The sequence below is a fragment of the Camelina sativa genome, chromosome 6 (assembly GCF_000633955.1).
Source record: "Camelina sativa cultivar DH55 chromosome 6, Cs, whole genome shotgun sequence".
Lineage (NCBI taxonomy): Eukaryota > Viridiplantae > Streptophyta > Magnoliopsida > Brassicales > Brassicaceae > Camelina > Camelina sativa.
Window position 1 is genome coordinate 15458597 of NC_025690.1, and position 13919 is coordinate 15472515.

The following is a 13919-nucleotide window of genomic DNA, read 5'->3' on the forward strand; positions in this document are numbered from 1 at the left end:
CAAATTTGATGATTGAATATTATCATATCGTTTCTGCAACTTCCAAATGTGCCAAAGAAGCCAAATAAAAAGATGAGAGTCCTGGGTACACTTTACAGTTCAGGGATGACAACGGTTATTCGATGATTTTCTTTTTCTTTAAGATTACTAGATGCATTGCATTACGTAAAAAAGCTAATACTATATAGAAGAAAAATAAACTGATGGTCAGCTACTAAAAGAAAAAATTACATGTTGCCATTGGATTTCCTAGATGGTCACATGAATTCTTTGACTCTGATTCTTCCTATTTTTTGGAGGATTAAGTTGATTATGTTTAAATCAGCTTGTCTTGGGGCATCTCCAACAATGCCTTCATTTTAAAGGGAGTCCATCTACAAAATAAAGGTTTGAAGGTGACTTACTCCAATGGTACATCCTCAAATTTATTTCTAAAAAGTTTTCTATTTACATTATAATCCACAATCTTACAAATAATTTGTTATAATCACAAAACTTTCATAGATAAATATAAAATACACAATGAAAAAATATATCAAACAATATTTAATAAAATACAATAACTTCTATGATAAAACAACATATAATATATATATATATATATCAAATATATAAAATAATATTACATGTAAAATATAAAGTTATTCAATATAATTATTTCCATAGATATATTCAAATAAAAAAATTTATATAGATATATTTCAAATAATAGAATATATATATAGATATAAATCAAACAATTTAATTTATATAGATAAATTTCAAACAATTAAACTTATTAGACCTTTTTGTAAGATAGAAAAGTTATAAAGACTAAAATGAAATATATGTAAAATTTTAAAAGACTGAATAGTGCACCCCCAAATTTGAAAGTTCACTATTCAAACTCTTAAAAATTAAAGGTTTAAAGGTCTATTAGAACTTAAAAACCCTCAAATTTTTAAAGGTTTAAGGATCAATTGGAGTTGCTGTTAGAGCAATTACATTGGTTATACTATCTTCTGAGTATCAAAAGAATTAAATAATAATACTTTTATTTTAATTTAATTATTTATTTTTTTATTGTTTACTTAACCAATCAATTTATGACAGTTGTAGATTCATTCTGATTCAGTATCTGTATAACTCTTGGCAGAGACACTTGTTTCTCATTTCTCCACCTTTTCGTCTTTTTTTTTTTTTTTTTATTCTTCACATCCTCCATAAATATGTGCAATGGGAATGCCCTTCGTAGCTTAGCTCAGTTTTGTAATCGTTTCATATATGAATGGAAAATCTAGATAATTAAAAAGAAAAAAAGAGTTCACTTGTAAGTTCTAGCAAAGAAGAGTCATGGGTCCAGTTGACCAGAGAAGCTACTTGCGTGCATTATATCTTGTCAATACTTTTTTTTGTTTTCTTTTATCATTTGACCATTTTTTTTTCTTTTAACCCACACAAATCTTTATTTAAAAATTTCTATTAAAAATTTGGTATTTTATTTGAACCATCAACTTTTTTACGGGTTATTAATTTGAGATTTAAATAGCAATTTAAAGATTTTTAATATTACGTAGAATTTGTTGTTATTAAATCAAAATTTGTTAAGTTTTGTTAAAATTTAGTGTTATTAGTTTATGAGTTGTAAAAAATCATTTAAAATTTGTTAAATTTGGGTTATTGGATCCAGACTTTTATAGAATCAATAAAAAAAAATTTGTTATTCAATTAAAACCAAAAAACAAATCTAGGATTGTTAATGAATTCAATTATTATGTTATTATTTATGATTTTTTATATATTTTTCACAAGTCATAGAAAGTATCACAAAAACATGTTTGGAATACTTTACAAGATTTTAGAAAACTAACTAATAAAATTATAAAATATTCTCTAGCACTTCTTAAATTTTTTTCATTTATTTATTTTTGATGATTTTGGTGAAAGTTTCAAATTTTTTCTATAAATTAAAATCTAATAAAAATACATACAAAAGATTAATATCTTTCTAAAAAAAGATTGCTGGTGATTCAAATTTCATACTTTTGAAAACGAAAGGGTAAAGTTATGGACAATTATCAGACAACATTAAATTCCCGCTTTGTTACTTTTGTTTTACGGATCTTCTATACTATAGAAAAACTCATTAAATTGTACCTACATTTTTATTATTACAAGTTGTCCATTATATTATTAATAATAATAAAAAAAAGACGAAAGTGGTGAGGCGAACCACCACACACACGGAATCAAAAGAACAGCCAATGAAAACTCGATAAATGGCTGAACACAATTGTTAAGAGCCGTTTGGTTATTTTTTTTCTAACAAAATTGCTCAGAGAGAAGAGGTTGAAGAAGAAAGGTAAACCCTAAAATCCTAATCTTCTACTCATTATTCTAGGGTTTCAAGTTTGTTTTATTATTTCCCTTCCCTTGGCCTCTTAAATTCTAATCCTTTTTTGACGACCTTCGATGCGTGTATGTGCGCGTCGGATTCTCATAACAAATCTTGTTTATTGTGAAATTTGGGTTTATTCAGATTTGTTGTGCTTATATAAATTTTTTGACGGTGTTAGAATTTAAAGGTTGAATTTTTCATTCGCAGAGACAAGTTTGTTTTCTAAAGGAATCATTTTTTTTTACGGATTCAGGGATCTAAAGACATCCCTAGATCGATTGAATATGAGTACTCAAGCGACGGGTCCGTCTTCAACATCAGGGAGAAGAAGCACTACTTCAAGTGTACGCCGAGGACCACCACCTTCCAAGAAATCAGTCCAATCAGAGAACGGAAGCGTTAATGGTGGGAACACCTCTAAACCCAATTCACCTCCTCCTCAACCTCAATCTCAACCTTCTTCTAATGGAGAGAGAACAGTGAAGAAGCTTAGGTTATCGAAAGCTCTTACTATCCCTGAAGGAACCACTGTTTTTGATGCTTGTAGAAGGATGGCTGCTAGGCGTGTTGATGCTTGTTTGTTGACTGATTCAAGTGCGCTTCTCTCCGGGATTGTTACTGATAAAGATGTAGCTACAAGAGTGATTGCTGAAGGGTTGAGACCTGATCAAACTTTGGTCTCTAAGGTTATGACTAGGAATCCTATTTTTGTTACTTCTGATTCATTGGCGCTTGAAGCTCTTCAGAAGATGGTTCAAGGGAAATTTAGGCACTTGCCTGTTGTAGAGAACGGTGAAGTTATTGCTTTGTTGGATATCACAAAGTGTTTATACGATGCGATTTCGAGGATGGAGAAAGCTGCAGAGCAAGGTAGCGCTTTAGCAGCTGCAGTGGAAGGTGTAGAGAAGCAATGGGGTAGCGGGTACTCTGCTCCGTATGCTTTTATTGAAACCTTGAGGGAGAGAATGTTTAAGCCAGCCTTGTCAACGATTATCACAGACAATTCAAAGGTTGCACTTGTAGCACCATCAGATCCTGTTTATGTTGCTGCGAAAAAGATGCGGGATTTGAGGGTTAACTCTGTTATCATTTCTGTTGGGAACAAAATCCATGGAATCTTGACTTCAAAGGACATTCTGATGCGAGTGGTGGCGCAGAACTTATCTTCTGAACTGACTCTTGTCGAGAAGGTTATGACTCCGAACCCCGAATGTGCATCGCTTGAGACAACGATTCTTGATGCGTTGCACATAATGCATGATGGGAAGTTTCTACATCTTCCTATAATAGACAAAGATGGAACCGCTGCAGCTTGTGTTGACGTTCTTCAGATTACTCACGCAGCTATTTCTATGGTCGAGAACAGTTCTGGAGCTGTGAATGATATGGCTAACACGATGATGCAGAAGTTTTGGGATTCAGCTCTTGCTTTAGAGCCACCTGATGATTCCGACACTCAAAGCGAAATGTCAGCAATGATGCATCATGCAGATATTGGGAAGCTTAGTTCTTACCCATCTCTAGGACTTGGAAACTCGTTTTCATTCAAATTCGAAGACCTTAAGGGCCGTGTACATCGGTTTACTTCCGCAGCTGAAAACCTAGAAGAGCTGATGGGCATTGTGATGCAAAGAATTGGCAGCGACAACAACAGTGTGGAACAACGGCCTCAGATTATATATGAGGATGATGAAGGTGATAAGGTTTTGATTACATCGGATAGTGATTTGGTTGGTGCTGTTACGCTTGCTAGGTCTACAGGACAAAAGGTTTTGAGGCTGCATCTGGACTTCACCGAGTCAACAAGGAGCTTGAGCTCAGAAACCACTCAACTCAAGATAGAGGATTCTCGAGATAGAGGAAGTGGATTGGTTTCATGGCTTGGTGATGTGGTGGTTACAGGAGCTGTTGTTCTAACAAGCATAGCCGTAGTTATTTACTTGAAACGTTCAAAGATCTGAATTTTGCTGAAGCTTAACTGTTTGGGAGGCAAAACAAAAACAAAAAAAAAAACTCTTTTTCTTCTATTTTGGTAAGTTTTTATACAAGTTGTCTCATTTGTCTTTTGGGTTTACATTGTTTTTGCTGATGCAAAAAAACAAACTTTATGTCCCTACGATATTTAACTTAATGGGGAAAAATCCCTGTGAAGAAGAGAGTATTACATTTAACAGAGTTTATGTTAAAACCTCTGAAACAGAGAAGATAAAACCAAGGAATATTGTTCCACTGCAATTTCTGGTATTTGATCTAATTGAAAGTATGTATTTGCTTCTGACTCGTGGATGTGTTTGTGTCATACTGTTACTTACCCAGCGCGATTGTTGTGTGGATATGAGGAACAGAGTGTGATCTATCAATGTCCTGTTGATTTTGTGGTTTTTGATACAATATTCTGAGGCATAGCTACATACACACTGTCACTTGTGATCTGTGGATATGTGGTGTAGTTATTATTTTCATATTACGCAAACCAACAAAGAAATCACAATCTCCAGAGAAGGACATTATCATTCATTATGTGAGAGGTAAGATACGACGATTGAAATGAGTCGAGCAAAACAAAAAGATATAGTACCAAGTTTGTTTAGTTTATTAGGTTATATTTATGTATGAGTGGCTGAATTAACAGAGTAGCAGGTTTGCCCGAGAGGTTAAGGGGGAAGACTTAAGTTCTTCTGCACATAAGTGCGCGTGGGTTCGAACCCCACAGCCTGCATTTTATTCTAACCACAGATCGATACCCTTTTATTTACTTTTTTTTTTTTTTTAATATTAGCATTATCAAAATAGGAAATTAGTCTTTCATTTTAGAAATTAATTAATTACTTTATAGAATAGGTATTTCCTTTCCAGCAATTACGTTACTAGCTTATTATTAATTAGATATTTTAGTCAACTTTCTTTTCTTTGTGAGGCAGTTGGCAATTTTACACCAACAAAATGTCATGCTAATCCTTGGAGACATCTCCGGACACTTGGGGTTCATTAGGGCTTTACAATTTTTGAAATCGAGAAATCGCTACAATGTTCTCTAGTACATGCCTCAATGTCCAACAAAGGAGCTACTTGGTAGTGTAGATACAGTACGGCTTTGGACTAGCTTGTCTGCTGGTGGAGACCCTATCGATGAATGCGGTAGCCGGTAGTGAAGAGCTTAGTACCGATGATACGGTTTCTGATTCCGATTCTGAGGACAACTAGTCGAAACTATGGACTCTGATTTACGTTAGATTGTGTAATATATATCAAAGAGACATGTGACCTTGTGAATCTCGTAAAGAAACACGAGATAACAAAACAAAAGCTCTAACATTAATATAAAGTAAGGCTACTGTCTTTTGAAAAGGCAGAACTCACATGAAATCCAACAGTCTTCTTGTTCAGGCTTCTCTACCAGAAAGTAGAACCAAACCATTTCAGCTGAGACACAAATCCTTTATTTAGCCTTTTTAAAAACCTCAAGTACAGTATCAATTAAACTCTCAGATTTGTTTTGAGTCTCTGTCTCTCTAGTATGGCTCGACGGGTTTGCGGAAGTTGGCTCCTGCATACACTGCCTCTGCTCCAAGCTCTTCTTCAATTCGCAATAACTACATTCATTATATCACACAACATTACGCTCATCAGTCTGATGAACCAATCTATTGTGATCGTAAAAAAAAACAAGACATCTTTGATACTAAACCTGGTTGTATTTGGCAAGACGCTCTGATCTGCAAGGAGCTCCGGTCTTGATTTGCCCCTGTGTTATATAACAACAATACCAACAGACTCGATATCATGATATAATTTGGAAAAAAAATACAATGGGATACTTCTTGCTATATGATGTTAAATTTTGACTTACGGTTGACAAACCGACAGATAAGTCAGCAATAAAGGTGTCCTCGGTCTCTCCACTACGATGACTGGCCATTACTCCCCAACCAGCTCTCTTTGACATCTTAACTGCCTCGATACTCTCGGTTACAGATCCAATTTGGTTAACCTGTTTGTTCATGCACAAAGAGTTACTAACATTATTCAAAGGCAGATAAGAGTACTTTGTGAGTGAGGATGTTACCTTCAAAAGAAGAGCATTGCAAGACTTTTCCTTAATTGCCTTCTCAACCCTCTGCATCCGTATAAGAGTGTTAGAGATATAAGCACTTTGAGAAAGAGAGAGAAAGTTCTAAGGTAACAATGGCAGAACCTTGGGGTTGGTGACTAAGAGATCATCACCGACAATTTGAACTTTCTCGCCACACTCAGCGGTCATTTTAGCATAGTGCTCCCAATCGTCTTGGTCAAATGGGTCTTCAATGGACACAATTGGGTACTCTGAAACGAATGACTTGTACAGGTCCTTTAGAGCATCTCCAGAAATCTTCTGAGAACCATCATTGTTCTGCATATACAAAAACAGAGCAGGGGATAGGTATTGAGAGCATTGTTCTTGATTTCTTCTCAAGTAAAGAAAATGATTGTGATCACCTCTTCTTTGAAGTTCAAGTCGTATTTCTTGTCTGATGAGTAGAACTCAGATGCAGCAACATCCATTCCAATGACAACCTTGCCAGTGTATCCAGCCTTCTCGATGGCAGTCTTGAGCAGTTCGAGACCTTCCTTGTTCTCCTGAATGTTTGGTGCAAAGCCACCTTCATCACCAACGTTTGTTGCATCCTGGCCGTACTTCTTCTTAATCACAGACTGAAAATCCAAATGAGAGCAAGAAGAGTGAATTAGTCACATAAAAGAAATGTTCTTAAATCATATAATTCACCAAAATGATTCTACGATTTACCTTTAAGTTGTGGTAGACTTCCACACCCATTTTCATGGCTTCTTTGAAGGATGAAGCTCCAACAGGGAGAATCATGAACTCCTGCATTGCAAGCTTGTTTCCTGCATGGGATCCACCGTTGATGACATTGAAGGCAGGAACTGGCAGCACAATCTTTGGATTACCAGCAAGATTGGCAATGTGCTGCACAAGGATACAAAGAAAAATAAAAAAGAGTTGAGATGATCTTTGTACTATCAAACAAAGTGGCAATGTTTTGTGCTAATGGTTGCAAGAGATGATCAAACCTTGTAGAGAGGAACTCCATTGACAACAGCGCCAGCCTTGCAGACGGCGAGAGAAACAGCAAGAATTGCATTGGCGCCAAGCTGTAAGCAAACACAAGAAGATCATCGTTCAATATCTCAAGTGAATCCACAAAACAAGAAGTATTAATCTAAAAAAGCACCTTTTGCTTGCACCATCCCCACTCGTTTTGGGTACCATCAAGTTCGTGAACCATGTAGTTGTCAATAGCAGTCTGCTGAGTTGGGTCCTGCAACAAGCGAAAACACACAAATCTTGAGAAAGTGAATCACATAAGAAACTTCTGATGTAAAAAGGGTTTAATTAACAGGGGGGTCACCTTGCCAATCAATGCCGGGCCAATGATTGAGTTAACATTTCCAACAGCCTACAGACACCAATTCACACAAACATTTTGTTCTGTTTCGAAAACCAAACCCACTACATAATCACCAACAATAACCACACTCTCACCTTTGAGACACCTTTTCCAAGATAGTCTGATCCTCCATCCCTCAGCTCAAGAGCCTCGTATATTCCTATGCAAGATGTTACAATAACAAGTTAACAGACTCAAAAAACAAACCACCACTATGTAATAATCTTAACCAAACATATCTGTCTACTACATAAGACAAAAATAACAATAACAAGAAATAAATTAAAAAAAAAAAAAAAAAAAAAAAAAAAAAAAAAAAAAAAAANAAAAACAGCATACCAGTGGAAGCTCCACTAGGAACAGCAGCTCTGACCTTAACGCCGGTGGATGTGTGGACATCGACCTAAATCATCAAACAGATAAACTCCATAATCAGTTTTCGAATCAATCGGTGAAAAGCTAATCAAAACCGTGTGATCCGTTAATCCAATCAGAGCAAAATAGATTAAACATTGATCATCCATATCACTCACAAAGCAATCTTAGTAACCAAAAAAAGAAAAACAGAGCGATGGATGGTCACAGAAAACATAATCTATTTTAAATACTCATCATCCAAACGGATCTATCTACGAGAGAAGTAACTCAAAGGAAGCTAAAAAAAAAATTAACAAACCTCGACGGTAGGGTTTCCACGGCTATCAAAGATCTGCCTAGCTTTCACAACAGTGATAGTAGCCATTTGTTTGATTAGATCTTATACAAAATTTTTGATCAAGAACACTGAACACTTGGCAAAGCTTTGGTTTACAGTTTACACTAATGTGATTCTTTAGGCTTTAGCTTCGTATATATATTGCCGTCGGATTAAAACTATTAATCGCCGTACGATCTTATAAAATAAAATAAAAATGGAAAACGTTAAAACGCTGCGTCGCACGCAGCCGACCTTTGCAGATGACCAAATGGCTAGGTTTACATTTTTTTTTAGCTCTTGCTCTCTTGCCCAAGTAACTTTGGGGAATTAGCTTAAACACTAGAACAAGTAATTAACGAATAAGGAAGCTAAATATTTATTCGATCATATTTATATATATATATATATATATATATTGGTTTTGACTAGCTATTATATAGTATAAATTATAAGCTCCATGGACCATGATGATTGATGATGTAATTTTAGAATCTTAATTAACCAGAAAACCAAGTGCAGTGCATGTAAAGTTGTAAACACAAACATAACCTAAGGACAGGTGGAGGAATCACAGTCGCAGGCTCGCAGCACAATTCAGGTTGACGCATATTCCTTTGGCATCTTTTTGCTTTTGATCATTTTAAAAAAAAAATTTGGTTGCTAAATCATTTTTGTTAACTATTTTGCTAAAGCAAGCCTCCCCTAACAATCTAACACGTAGTTTCCACTAATGAAAAAGCGACAACAAAAATAAAAAGGAATATTCTGTTGACGGCTAATTTTTTATCAACCAAAATATTAAATCTACTTGGTAGTTGGTGCTCTGCTTCAGCTGTTAATTTTCATCAAGATATTCTGTTGGCATCTTTTAGACTTCTGATCGAAGACTTACGAACATGTCCAGGAGCAAACCAGAAACTCTTCCAGAACTTGTCGCAAGATCAAACACACCAGACTTACTTTTTCTGTTGGGTTAAGACAGCCACTTGGGGAAAGATCATCATAACCAAAACAGATTGAATCACTCTTGACTCCCAAACCATTAACATCTTTGATTGTTACACCATGACCAAATATCAACACCTCACCTGCAAGAGATTCTGCTCTTTCCCAGTCACCACTTTCCATATTCATCTTGAACATGTTAAAGAAACGTTTCTCTTCTAACCCTTTCATACTCACAACGATCAAAACATCCCCCGAGTTTGTAATCGCAACCTTCACCTTCCAAACGGATTCCTCAGGTTGCAAATCATAGCGAAACGGATGGTTACGGTACGGGTTTCCTCGGGTGACTTTGTTAGGGAAATCTCCAGAGAAATCAAAAATCTTGACGTAGCTATCAAATGTAAATAGGTAAAGCTTGTGGTCTTTATACGCCATGTTTACACAGTTAACGCCTTCAAGAGTGTACCAATAGTCATCTCCTTTCTTAATCGTGAACAAGCTGTTTTGGTCGTGGTGGTTCCAAGCTACAACGTAAAGTCAAAGAGAAACTCAATTAAGGAGGAGTGTTGGACATAATTGAGTTTTGTATAACATAAAGTCACATTTGTATAAGTTAGTTTCTAGCTAAGAGTCGTGATGTTTAGATTGTGTCGTATTGTCTAAACGTCACAAGTAGAAGAGATGAAACTCTTATTTGCGTCTGTTGTATTATCTATTTAAAGCATCGAAACTATGATGTAAACACACAAGTTTTTCAGTTTATTAATAATACCACAAGTTTTGATTATACTATGTTTTATCTTCTTGGCAGGAAAATATTTTATTACCTTTTTTCTTTTGTACGTGGAGTTGATGAAATCTTCAAATTCATCGTCTCTTTGTTCTTGACATGACTCCATCGATGGAAGATCGATCGTCTCGCTAGTAAACACGTTCAAAAGATATAAGAAACTACGATTATTCATCAAGAGCCAACTGCTGCAACTAGCCATAACAAAGCTTTTCGAGAAATCGAATCCGAGGTTTTCTAGGTTGTCAAACTTGTTTTCACTGGGATCGTACAAATAAGTCAAATCTTCGTGGAAAAAGAATTCGCAATAGATACATAGGTAGCGTACATTCTCTTGAAACATCATACCAATGTGAGCAAACAGTTCTCGCTCGACGAAAATCTTTAGTCCCTAATCCTTCAAAGATTATTCTCAAAACATCGGAACAAAGGTTGGACCAATCACTACGAATTCTAGACATTGTTTCTTGTCTCCGTAGTGCTAACGATACCAATGGCGATTAGGGTTTGACTTTTAAACCCTAAATATCTTAAAAAGTAAACATACAGGCCCATACGGTAGATACAATTTAAGCCCATTAAGGCCCAATCTGTCTCATCATCTTAAACAAATCACAAACCTGAAGTCATCCCTCTTCACCTAAACAGCATCAATGGCGACATCTCTCTCCGTTTCTAGATTCATCTCCTCCTCCGCAACCGTTATCTCCGTCGCTAAGCCGTTACTTTCCCCCACCGTATCCTTCACCGCGCCGCTCTCCTTCAATCGCTCTCTCGCTCCTAACCTCTCTCTCAGATTCCGCAGCCGCCGCACCAGCTCCGCCGCAACCAGATCCTTCGCGACAACACCCGTCACCGCCTCCATTTCCGTCGGAGACAAGCTCCCAGACTCAACTCTCTCATACCTCGATCCATCCACCGGAGACGTCAAAACAGTAACCGTCTCATCCCTCACCGCCGGGAAGAAAGCGATCCTATTCGCAGTCCCCGGCGCATTCACACCGACCTGCTCGCAGAAACACGTCCCTGGATTCGTATCCAAAGCCGGAGAGCTCAGATCTAAAGGCATCGATGTAATCGCCTGTGTCTCCGTCAACGACGCGTTCGTGATGGAAGCGTGGAGGAAAGACCTCGGAATCAACGACGAGGTGATGCTGTTGTCCGATGGAAACGGTGAGTTCACAGGGAAGCTTGGAGTTGAATTGGATTTGAGGGATAAGCCTGTTGGACTCGGAGTTAGGTCAAGGAGATACGCGATTCTGGCTGAGGATGGTGTTGTGAAGGTTCTGAACCTCGAAGAAGGTGGTGCTTTCACTAACAGTAGTGCTGAGGATATGCTTAAAGCTCTCTGATTCTGAAATTTTTCTTCTTTGTTTGAATTGTGTTTTACTTTTGTGTTTAGTTTCTTTTTCTGATGTACGAATCGTTGGATTTGTAAACTGGAATAAATGAATCAGAGGCGTTTTGTTTTGTGAACATTGGATTAGCGTTTGCGTTTTATGTCACTATGTTTGTGAAGTTGGTGTTCTCTGATTTGGTACCGGTAGGAGGCAGTCTAGCGACGTCGTTTGATGATGACTGTTGTTGAGTGGTTTGCTCAGAATATTCTAGAAATCTAATCTAACTATTAGTAAGGTTGTTTAGCAACTAAACCCAAAGGAATGCTCCAAAAGGCACATCTATGTATGGGAGATTGGAGAGACCCACAAAAGATATCTCTTTTGGAACAGACGTTGGGGCTTTGGTTGCTAATTGCATGCCACGTCTTACGTGCTAACGTTTGCATCGATGCACATATTACAAAAGAAGACAATGACAATGACAATAACACCAAATGTGGTCAACTTCGGCTATGTCAGTTGAACCGAATCAATTCATTGACAATAACGCCTTATTCGCATCTTTTGGGGTATACATATTGGATTGCTTTGGGTATGTAAGTGTTAAAAAGTACACATTCATGTGAAGAAAACAAAGATTAAAAAAAAAAATAACTGCTTAGCCTAGATAAGGAATTGGAATCGCTTCCAAAGGAACAGATTTTTTCAATGTAATACCAATTCTTTCTCCCATATCCATTTCTTCTGCGCTAAGCCCATTTTCCAAGGCCCAATCAAACGACCTTACCATCGATCCAATGGCTAACGGCAAGATCCGTGACGCTAAAGGCAAAGCTGGACACATCCGTCTACCCGATCCAAACGGCAAGAACTCGAAATCCTGTCCCTTGAAGTCTCGGGGATTCGAGTCGGATATAAATCTTTCCGGTTTGAACATAACCGGGTCGATCCATGTTTTAGGATCGCGCCCGATTGCCCATACGTTAACCAAGACTTGTGTTTCTTTGGGGATAGTGTATTTGCCGAAGATGTGACATGTTGACATAGCCTTGTGTGGGACTAGGAAAGGCAGAGGTGGGTGTAACCTTAAGGTTTCCATGATAACAGCTGAGAGATAGGGAAGGTTGGGAAGGTCTTCTTCTTGGAGCTTTTGGTCAGGGGATTTGAAATATGTTCGGAGTTCGGTTTGGAGTTTGGTTAAGGTTCTTGGGTTGTGTAGTAGCTCCGCTAGTGCCCACTCCAACGTGCTTGTTGTCGTATCCGTCCCTGCCGTAAACATTTCCTATCAATAAAATTTAAATTGTATAAAAATATTTGACGTTTTCTCTTATATAATTAAATGTAAACTTTTTCTAAACACATAATTAAAGTGACAAATACAAAATCGAGATATATGGCGGGTAAAACTTACGAAAACAATAACGTTGATATCTCTTGCTGAGAAGCTACAAGGTTCTTCTAGGTCGACTCCATCGCCGCCACGAAACTCCAAAAGAACATCTAAGTAATCCTTTGTCTTCTCGTCGCTCCCTTCTCTCTCCCTAACCTCTGATCGTTCTCTGATGAACTCTCCGGTGATCTCAAAGGCTTTCTCCACGTGGAACTGTGTTTTTCTTCTGATTCCTTGTGGGTCAATGAATCTTAGCAAAGGGAAGAAATCGGCAACGTTGGGTTTCCCGGCGAACTCCATCACTTTCCTGGTGTGGTAAAAGAACTCGGACCCTCTTTTTGAATCGGGATCGAGCAATTCTCTCGAAAACATGAGGTTTCCTATGAGGTTAAACGCCATCAAGAAGAAGTATCTCCCCACGTCGATTGTTTTTGTACCTGATAAGAAATAAATTTGTAAAAGTGTTTATAAAATATACATTAGAATCAATATAATTAATTAATATACGAAGGATAATTCTTAAAAGAAAATTAAATTCTTAAAACTTTGAAACTTTTAAATTCTCCTAAAAATAAGTAACATAATATTTTGAATAATTATATAATCACACCAACCAATGATATATATGTATAGCTAAAATGGTTTGTATCAGTGAGTACCAAGAACGTTGTTGCTGAGCGTCACACATGTGTTGTTGATAAAAGGAAATCTAATATAATACGCACCGTTTTGGCCACCTTCCTTGACGAACCGAAGCATCTGCTCAACACACTTAGAACGTACATCACTCATAGCATCAAGACGGCGCGTGACAAAGAACTGAGTGGTGCAGAGTCGCCGCAGCATCCGCCAATACGCACCGTACTGAGCCGTGATGAGCGAGGTGTCACTACTCTTCCTTCCTTTCATCGCCTCGTAAATCTTCCG

General features: G+C 37.2%; 5 protein-coding genes and 1 non-coding gene across 7 annotated transcripts in view; 3 read left to right on the top strand and 3 right to left on the bottom strand.

Annotated features, from left to right (window-relative positions):
- LOC104791554 (CBS domain-containing protein CBSCBSPB3-like) lies at nucleotides 2190–4631 on the top strand. 2 transcript variants are annotated; one of them, XM_010517473.2, is made up of 2 exons: nucleotides 2190–2341; nucleotides 2585–4631. In XM_010517473.2, the coding sequence occupies exon 2, from the start codon at nucleotides 2662–2664 to the stop codon at nucleotides 4336–4338; it is 1677 nt and encodes a 558-aa protein (XP_010515775.1). In that variant the 5' UTR covers nucleotides 2190–2341; nucleotides 2585–2661; the 3' UTR covers nucleotides 4339–4631. The 2 variants fall into 2 exon arrangements, with proteins under 2 accessions (XP_010515775.1, XP_010515774.1); XM_010517472.1 differs by having other exon boundaries at nucleotides 2631–4631.
- TRNAL-UAA lies at nucleotides 5014–5096 on the top strand. Its single transcript has one exon. It is a non-coding gene; the product is annotated as a tRNA-Leu (tRNA).
- On the bottom strand, nucleotides 5601–8848 carry LOC104791555 (bifunctional enolase 2/transcriptional activator). Its single transcript, XM_010517474.2, has 13 exons — nucleotides 8504–8848; nucleotides 8167–8230; nucleotides 7923–7987; nucleotides 7789–7836; nucleotides 7612–7698; nucleotides 7451–7531; nucleotides 7164–7346; nucleotides 6854–7069; nucleotides 6573–6767; nucleotides 6444–6494; nucleotides 6228–6368; nucleotides 6066–6122; nucleotides 5601–5970 (listed from the first exon to the last, which is right to left on the bottom strand). The coding sequence occupies exons 1-13, from the start codon at nucleotides 8567–8569 to the stop codon at nucleotides 5890–5892; spliced, it is 1335 nt and encodes a 444-aa protein (XP_010515776.1). The 5' UTR covers nucleotides 8570–8848; the 3' UTR covers nucleotides 5601–5889.
- LOC104791556 (putative F-box protein At2g33200) lies at nucleotides 9392–10009 on the bottom strand (the record flags this gene model as incomplete). The annotated part of the gene is made up of 1 exon (XM_010517475.2): nucleotides 9392–10009. A coding segment is annotated over one exon (597 nt), but the record flags the coding sequence as incomplete, so codon positions are not given.
- LOC104791557 (peroxiredoxin-2E, chloroplastic) lies at nucleotides 10884–11740 on the top strand. Its single transcript, XM_010517476.2, has one exon. It carries the CDS (start codon nucleotides 10916–10918, stop codon nucleotides 11612–11614), a length of 699 nt encoding a protein of 232 aa, XP_010515778.1. The 5' UTR covers nucleotides 10884–10915; the 3' UTR covers nucleotides 11615–11740.
- The window catches only part of LOC104699097 (cytochrome P450 76A1-like), a 3151-nt gene continuing 1398 nt past the window's right edge, over nucleotides 12167–13919 (bottom strand). The window contains exons 2-4 of the mRNA XM_019246522.1: nucleotides 13652–13904; nucleotides 13014–13429; nucleotides 12167–12884 (exon numbers count right to left, since the gene is read on the bottom strand). Of these exons, the coding sequence (XP_019102067.1) occupies nucleotides 12261–12884; nucleotides 13014–13429; nucleotides 13652–13904 (1293 nt within the window). The 3' untranslated portion in view covers nucleotides 12167–12260. The remainder of the gene's footprint in view (nucleotides 12885–13013; nucleotides 13430–13651; nucleotides 13905–13919) is intronic.

Coding starts and splice junctions, on each gene's coding strand:
- LOC104791554 (XM_010517473.2), top strand. CDS start 2,662: ATGAGTACTCAAGCGACGGGTCCGTCTTCAACATCAGGGAGAAGAAGC.
- LOC104791555 (XM_010517474.2), bottom strand. CDS start 8,569: ATGGCTACTATCACTGTTGTGAAAGCTAGGCAGATCTTTGATAGCCGT. Junction 6,495..6,572: donor TCTTAGTCACCAACCCCAAG/GTTCTGCCATTG, acceptor ATACGGATGCAG/AGGGTTGAGAAGGCAATTAA. Junction 6,123..6,227: donor TATCTGTCGGTTTGTCAACC/GTAAGTCAAAAT, acceptor TATATAACACAG/GGGCAAATCAAGACCGGAGC.
- LOC104791557 (XM_010517476.2), top strand. CDS start 10,916: ATGGCGACATCTCTCTCCGTTTCTAGATTCATCTCCTCCTCCGCAACC.